This window comes from Antedon mediterranea, chromosome 7 (assembly GCF_964355755.1).
Source record: "Antedon mediterranea chromosome 7, ecAntMedi1.1, whole genome shotgun sequence".
Lineage (NCBI taxonomy): Eukaryota > Metazoa > Echinodermata > Crinoidea > Comatulida > Antedonidae > Antedon > Antedon mediterranea.
In genome coordinates this window covers 24,361,532-24,370,360 of record NC_092676.1, presented here as the reverse complement: position 1 = coordinate 24,370,360, position 8,829 = coordinate 24,361,532, and the positions used below count along the sequence as shown (strand labels likewise).

The 8,829-nt window shown below is 33.8% G+C and overlaps 2 protein-coding genes across 2 annotated transcripts in view; both read left to right on the top strand.

The window, feature by feature from the left end:
- The first annotated feature begins 3,677 nt into the window (after positions 1-3,677).
- On the top strand, positions 3,678-6,502 carry LOC140053959 (tubulin alpha-1A chain-like). Its single transcript, XM_072098725.1, has 2 exons — positions 3,678-3,800; positions 4,940-6,502. The coding sequence occupies exons 1-2, from the start codon at positions 3,798-3,800 to the stop codon at positions 6,290-6,292; spliced, it is 1,356 nt and encodes a 451-aa protein (XP_071954826.1). The 5' UTR covers positions 3,678-3,797; the 3' UTR covers positions 6,293-6,502.
- An 887-nt stretch (positions 6,503-7,389) lies between these two features.
- LOC140055540 (nucleolar pre-ribosomal-associated protein 1-like) overlaps positions 7,390-8,829 on the top strand; it is a 39,153-nt gene continuing 37,713 nt past the window's right edge. The window contains exons 1-3 of the mRNA XM_072100877.1: positions 7,390-7,582; positions 7,981-8,126; positions 8,473-8,760. Of these exons, the coding sequence (XP_071956978.1) occupies positions 7,390-7,582; positions 7,981-8,126; positions 8,473-8,760 (627 nt within the window). The remainder of the gene's footprint in view (positions 7,583-7,980; positions 8,127-8,472; positions 8,761-8,829) is intronic.

The window sequence follows — 8,829 nt, the reverse complement described above, 5'->3', positions numbered from 1 at the left end:
CGCCCCTTAAAATAGGCACCGCGCGTCGCGGAGAATATGTAGTACAGTACTGTTGGTATTTCTCGCAACCATACATAAGATCAAAGGACTGTTACAAGTTCCTATCTTGGTAAGGCGAGCTCAGTGTCCTGTTAATATAGCGGTATACCGTGTGAAATAAATATATAATAAAACTTGCAGCGCACATTATTTTTCTTACGTAGAGCGAAAATAAAAACACTATTCAAATTGAACCAGATATCAATATTAAAACTTATAATATCAATCTTATAAAATATACTGTTTTCTTGTTTTTTTTTCCTAATTCTATTTCCTAGAACCCCTATAATTTATAGAGAAAGAAACTAGCGAACATTTTACATTTTACCATCAATGTGTAATTGTTTTTTAAAACATAATTGAAAGAAAGTGACAATTATGTTTTACAAATGTCACAAAAACATCACAATATTATCTCAAATCTTTTAAGATTTAGGAGCTCAACAATAAAAACCTAGAGTATTAATTTTCATTTGTCGTGTCTCCACGTATTAATAGACAACAATCCACTTTATAAGATCGTCAACATGAAAACATTAATCTCGGCGTACAATAACGTTCTATTTGTCCGTTCCTATACACACATACATTGTTGTTTATATGTGATACGATGATGATGAACTGGACAAGTTTTACAAAAGCTCCAATTCATGTAAAATACATTATTATGTATAATTTCTTCTCAAAATAATGTATTTGAAATCATATATTATATAACATCTAAATAAATTCACAATAGTACGCACTATTAAACATTATGTTGAAAAAATCCATTTATTTGATTTGTTGTATAAATCTGAATTTTCTTTAGCTCAAATAAGTATTTTAATTTGTGAGTTTTTGTTTCTTTAGTCTAGTTGTAATGTCGGAAAGTAATTGAAAAGGAATTATAAGGATTGATAAAACTAATTATTTTTAAATTAATGATTCTACAGTTGATATACCATATTATTGAATCTGAATATAGAAATAAGAATAATGTTAATAAAACTATTTAGCTGTGACGAACATTTATTTAGAAGAATTAAAATGAAGTTAGTTATACAATTTTAACAAAAAAAACTCACCTATCTCTATCTGTTGAAGCAGGAATGTACCGTAGTTTTCAAGTTGCTATCTGAAAAGTTGCTGAATGTGTATTTCGTTGTTCGCATCACACACAGAAACAAAGAATGTTGTAATCGGAGAAAATCGTGATTTGTAAATGAAAGAGATTACACTTTTGTCATCAGAACCACCAGGAGGAGGAGGAGAAAAAACAACAACGCCATCAAAATGATGACGTCATGCATACATTGACTAAGAGCAAACTCTCTAAGAATAAATGTGATTGATATGGTCTAAATTGAATTTAACCGCCATCAGTAATTGGTTACACTACACTTTGTACAATAATAATTGTGTTTTTCTTTTTTAGGTTGTCGTCGTCAACAGTGATACTGAACTTTCCAATGCTTCCAAAGATTGGTAATTACCTTATTTGTAACAGTATTTTGTTTATTTTTTAGAAAAAATTATTACGTCCTTCTATATATATATATATATATATATATATATATATATATATATATATATATATTGTTTTTTTTCTTCTATTCTTTCTATTCTAAAAATTAACAACTTTATTTGAATATTTACAATAGAAATTTAAAAAATCACGGCACACATTTGTTAAAAAGAAGACAATGTGTTTCATTGCATTCGTCGCGCGCGTGTATATTATAACAAATAAATAATTTTTAATATTAAAATAAAGGTAAATTACTGGAAAATGGCTGATAATGGAGATACAAAATAAACAAAATAAAGTTTAAAGCTGTTTATTTTTTTTTAATGATTACGTCTTTCTATATATCTATTGTTTTTTTTTTCTATTCTTTCTATTCTAAAATTAACAACCTTAGGCCTATTTAAATATTTTTAATACAAATAACAAAAATACAAAAATCACGACACACATATTTGTTAAAAAGAAGAAGTTTCATTGTATTTGTCACTCGAGCGTATATTATAATATATAAATAAACAATAAAGGCAAATTACTGGAAAATGACTGATAATGGAGATACAAAATAAACCAAATGAAAAGCTCAAACAATAAAAAAAAAAACAACAAGCTTTACCCTTTTTTTTTAAATTTCAATTAAGAAATTCAATTATTTTATTTTGTTCATAATTAATATATCATATACTATTATATTTTGTACCTTGCCACTTACATTTCTGAGGTTTATCATGCCATATTTTAACATGGGCCTTTTTTATATAAAAAAAACTTCCCACTCGGAGGTAAACAGTAAGTCCAAGTCTATATGGCTGACTTTGCTTATAAGAATGTTAACATATTTCATTTATAAAATGCATCTTTCCTGAAGGATCTGCTAATAGATAAATCACAACACACACAAACTTAGTCTGAACTAAAATTGAACTTTAACACTGTTAACGAGAAGTAATACAGTTGAACAATTTACGTCAGTACGTTTATTTTGATCGGTTATTTCCTTTAAGTTACATAATAAAACGAAATGTTAATTATTTTAGATGTCTATAGTTCGGTAGTACAATCCAATTTAAACAAGGATAAGGTAATTCAATTGTATATAAAAGACTTGCCTGAAGCGATTATGTTATTCCAATAAGAAATTTAACAAGCGTCACAGTACACATTTAATGTGTACTGGCAATTATTGATATATGTCTAGTAAAAAAGGATACGGGTTTTACGTAAGCGATTTGAATGTATTCTGGATATAATTTGCCAAGACTCAAAATAGAACGTGTTATATAGACCTAACTGTTCATTTGAAATATTAGAATAAAAGTACCCTTACTGAATATACACACTCTTTTAAGGGAAAGAAAATTAACAACGCCAGGAAATCTCGACCAATAAGATAGCGGTCCTGGTTTAAAACATGTCTAGGCCTATTCCAGAACACTTATTTTCCTAGCGTTCTTTTTCTCCCTGCTTATTTTGAATAATGCATTGATCAGTGTCCATTGAAGGATCAGTGTGAGGCACGTTACACCAGACTGTGAGGTATTTTGACGCCTCATATTTTTAACGGTCTATGGCCTATATACCCCTGGTATTGTACAATGTGATGAATACCGTTATTGTTGGGTCTTTCTACCCCGTACTTTTTAACGACCATAATGATATTTTCTTTATACCCCACGTAGTAATAAATCCCTTGCTGGAGAAAGAGTCAGAGTCTAATTGGAAGGACCCGGATGTAGGCCTCCAATTAATTATGATCCCTGTCCCAAAATTGATTTTTATACTTGAGCAGACATCTATGGTTAGCCTAAAGATGTATTGTTCACCCAAAAACATTAAACATTTAGGTTAATAAAATCAGACTTTGAAAAAATTTTGTATTAGGCCCTACTGACTGCACCCTTGAAATAAAGTTGCAGTCAGACAGGCTTCTCAAACAAATCTCCCTTCCAATTACAATATCATATTACCGTCTTACAGCTCTATGTGAAAGGGAAATTAGACATGGGTGCCTAGCTACCGTCGTAAGTTTTCGAGAAATGTTTACTTATATTTGAACAAGAACTTATAGCAACGCTTGTTTCTGATTGGTCGACAGCTCTGAATCACTGTTTATATAAACGTTTACCTTTACCGCTTTCACACATTCAGTTCTTCACCTACCGACCGTTAGTACCGGTGCTCGAAGACCACGAATTAATTCGTCAATTCTCCCGAATTTTTCAGATCAAATTCTTCAACTTTCAACACTAAAATGGTGAGTAGGATTTGATTTTATCATCAAAAAGCATATTATACAATATTTGTATAACATTAATATAAGGTGTTCAATTTCAACGAAGTTATGAAAAAAACATTTTAAAGAGAGTAGATAGGTCATGAAAAATTCTAAAATATAGAGTTAGGCCTATGTATTATATTATATTCTAAACGAATACAGTTGAAATAACCCCTGGCTGGAGAAGAATTAATTGTTTAACGATCATAAAAGTAATAAAATACAGCAACATTGACAGATACGAAACGTTTTTATGGTATCGGCCTAACATTAGAATACGTATTTTTGGCCCGGTCTAACATTGATTATATATTCATTAGGAATATTTTTGTTTTTTCAATTATAAATCTTTTTGATACGAATTACTGTAATCGATATAATACCAAAACTGAAAAAAATATGATTCTCTAAACAAAACTCTAGGAGGTTAGTTTCAATTGTTCATAAAGCTCTGTCTACACTATCAAACTAGTTTGAAAAAAAAGGTGTGATGTGCCCAAATATGGTAGTGATATGCTCAAATATGGGCACATCACATAAAGTTTGATAGTGTAGACATGGCTTAATTAAATCAGGTTGGCTGTTTTAATTTTTTACATTGTGGCGGAAAAAGACTTTCTTTTACGATTCATAAATGCCGAAAGATTATGTTTGAAAGTTGTTATAGGGTGTAGCCATGGTTACAACAAATAGACCTTAACCCTGTCTGTACAATTATAACCTCATGTCTCGAATATTTACTGAACCATCTTGGTTGTCATAGAGACAGTAAACATCGTCTTTATACTACCTGTGTAATGTGATACGTTTGGCATGTACATAAAATACAGTACTATTCGGAAAACAGCAGTATTTTTTTAATAACTATATTTAATAAATATAATTTTGTAATGATGATTTTTTTTCCATTTCAAATTGAAAAGTAAATCAGATTTTTTTTAATCGAATTTATGTAACGTATTATCTTATCAATAATCGATAAACTTAGTCTTATTGTGTGGTGTTAATAATTTACTATTATAATCCCATGGGCCTATTTTTCAATTTTTAGGATTCTTGAAATATTCGTAATATTCCATTTATATTTTTACTAACGCATTTCATTTTTTATTTTGCAGCGTGAGTGTATTTCTATCCACGTCGGCCAAGCCGGAGTCCAGATCGGTAATGCCTGCTGGGAGTTGTACTGCTTGGAGCACGGTATCCAACCTGATGGTCAGATGCCAAGTGACAAGACTATCGGAGGTGGTGATGATTCCTTCAACACCTTCTTCAGCGAGACTGGTGCTGGCAAACACGTTCCTCGTGCTGTGTTTGTCGATCTTGAACCAACCGTTGTTGATGAGGTCAGAACCGGTACTTACCGTCAGCTATTCCACCCAGAACAACTGATGACTGGGAAGGAAGATGCTGCCAACAACTACGCCAGAGGTCACTACACAGTTGGCAAAGAACTCATTGATATGGTTCTCGATAGAATCCGAAAATTAGCAGATCAGTGTACCGGGCTTCAAGGATTTCTGATCTTCCACAGCTTCGGCGGTGGTACTGGGTCTGGATTCACTTCTCTCCTTATGGAACGGCTGTCGGTTGATTATGGCAAGAAATCGAAGCTTGAGTTCGCCATCTACCCGGCACCTCAAATTGCTACTGCTGTTGTCGAACCATACAACTCCATCCTGACAACTCACACAACCCTCGAACATTCCGACTGTGCCTTCATGGTTGATAATGAAGCCATCTACGACATCTGTCGACGAAACCTTGACATCGAAAGACCAACTTACACCAACCTGAACAGATTGATTGGCCAGATTGTATCTTCAATCACTGCATCCCTTCGATTCGATGGTGCATTGAACGTCGACTTGACAGAGTTCCAGACCAACTTGGTACCATACCCACGTATCCACTTCCCTCTTGCTACATACGCCCCAGTCATCTCAGCCGAGAAGGCGTACCACGAACAGTTGACTGTTTCAGAAATCACCAACTCTTGCTTCGAACCTGCCAACCAGATGGTGAAGTGTGATCCACGTCACGGCAAATACATGGCTTGTTGTCTACTGTACCGAGGTGACGTCGTACCAAAAGACGTCAACGCAGCCATTGCTACCATTAAGACCAAGAGAACCATCCAGTTCGTCGACTGGTGTCCAACTGGTTTCAAAGTCGGCATCAACTACCAACCACCAACTGTGGTACCAGGAGGTGACTTGGCCAAGGTACAACGTGCCGTGTGTATGTTGAGCAACACCACAGCCATCGCCGAGGCATGGGCTCGTCTTGATCACAAGTTCGATCTGATGTACGCTAAGCGTGCTTTCGTACATTGGTACGTTGGTGAAGGTATGGAGGAAGGAGAGTTCTCTGAAGCTCGTGAAGATCTGGCAGCTCTGGAGAAGGATTACGAAGAGGTTGGCGTTGATTCAATGGACGGAGAAGAGGAAGAAGAGGGCGAGGAATATTAGACATCGATTCAGATCATGAATTGACACGTATATTTAGACCTACACATAAATCAGACAATCTTTCATATTATGAACATTAAAATTAAACCGTACTAAATGCTACAGTATTTTTATATCTATGTTTTACAATATCCGTCCCATACATGCTTCATGTATCGTTTGTATAATACATGTTTGCTGAAAAAAAATAAATTTTATATTTTAAAAATGCATTTATTTGCTTCTGTTATTGTTGTCACGTCTAGTTACGTACATACTGTTGACGATTGACTATAAAAGCTATACCTCGATTTTTTTGCCATTTAAACCTGCAGAGTATACTCTAATCTATAAAAGACTGAAAAACATTTATGTTACGACAACAGATCCAAGAAATATACGTTGCAATACTATTATATATCATACTACTGTACAGCACGTAGGCCCAGGCTGGTAGGCCCTATACATCTATAAAAGACTGTGATTGTGAAGGCGATAACATTAATGATACAGACATATGGACCTGGGTTAGGTTGGGTGCATCTCTCGACTCTAAACAATATCGCCTGTATTAAAATAAGATTTCCTACTGATATTGATCACATGACATGTACGTCGGTCATCCTTCTTATTGTTGAGTAATACTGACTTATGACTAGCAGGTTCCCATGATGACCTGTGAAAACAACTTTTTTCGCAAAACATTACCGTCCTAACATAGCTGAAAGGCTAAAGTGAAATTAAAATTTAACATTTAAATTTTTTTGTGGTGGTACGTAGCCTATAAATCATGGGACACAATTAAAAACCATGATAAGCATAATTTGGGTACTCCTCCTTAACTTTTAGTAGGCCTAAAAAGATTGAATGTAAGTATCAGTAGATCTTTAAGGCAAGATTTTGTCTGCTTCAGCAATTTAAACTTTTTTTATGTTTGAAAAAGCTAAGGCAAAAATGTTGCCTACGCTTAAAATAACATTTAATATTGTCAGTAAGAAGCGTTTTTGTTTTTTATTTATTAGTAGGCCACCCTAACTACGAATGTCATTGGCTGTAAGTACAATATAAGTTACAGAAATTAAAGTCTAGCGCCCTCTTTTAACCAATATGTATTTTAAATGACCTTTGACAAAAACACACATGTTGTGTACGAAGAAGATTGTGCTTTCACAAAAATGAAGAGAAAAAGACAAAATGATGGTTCCTCAGTTATTGCACAGGATACAAAAATTAAGAAAAATATTCAATCATTTACTGCTCATCAATTTAAGAAGCAGTTACGTTCAGAAAACAATGGGGAAGTTTTGCAAGGTAAGCCTAGCCTCTAGGCTACTAGCCTAGCTAAGACTATAGTCTTTCAGCAGTCAGGCGGGACGGACCGGGATGTAGGCCTAGCTAGTGGTATCCATCAGCCAGGGAACGTTCGGAATAAGCCTGGCTTAATTGGCCTAACCCAACCTGACTCAAATATAACTGATTTTCAGCACAGTTCTATATCACTAGTAAACTAATCCAAAACTGCATAATGCTTCCCAAGTTTTTTATATTTTTAATTATTTATTATGTTCAGCACCACGGCACTATTAAAGTATTATAGTGTGACTGTGTGTATGGTTGGGTGTATCTTACTTATGAGGTCTTCTACTAGTATTACAACTAATAACTATATTACAGTTTCTACAAACTTGCATAACTGTTTTATTTTCTAGCATTGACTCTCTTTCGTACATCGGTTGGTGAATTTGAAATCAAAAGTGACCCTGAAAAGGATATTATCCAGGCATATTTAAAAATATCAGGAGAATGCGCAGAAATAATACAGCTTCTGGATGGGAACAAAAGACCGCCAAAAGAGGTAATTTTATTTAATAAAATACTATGATATGAAGTAATATTCGAAATGATAATTGACAGTATTGATTGTTTTGCTAAACTACCGAACTAGAACAGTGCTCAACATAACTGATGATTCACACACACACAAATTTTGCCAAACATGGTCCGTTTTAATTCAATGTAATATTCTCTTACAATATAGGGGCCAAATAAATCTAAAAGATGAATTACCTTTGAAAAAAAATTCTGTGGAAAAGTCTGGTTACAGATTATAAAAATTACAGTTCATTTGTTAATTATAGAAATTAGCCATTTCTTGTATAAATTGAGAATAATGTTTGTTAATTTTGCTTTTATTCAAACAGCTTCAGTTGATATGTGAAGTTCTGGAGAAAATATTTTTATCAGTCATTGACAATCACCCAATCTACCACAGCAGTTTAGTTCGTGTCGCACATCAGATATGCCAGAAGCACATTAAACAAGTGGAACGGGCCATCTTCGCTGGCATCCACAACAACGTTGCGATGGCTGGTTTCCGACTGTTGACATCAATCGTGATGCTGGGGATTAGCTCAGCAAGAAACGTGATGAGTTGCTTCTCGTTTGATCATCCGACTCTTATGAAACTTGTCAATCGATGTAATCTAGAGGTTTGCATAATATACTATTTTAGTTTAATAATAAAATAGCAATTCTCCCGTAAAAATTTGAATTAGGAC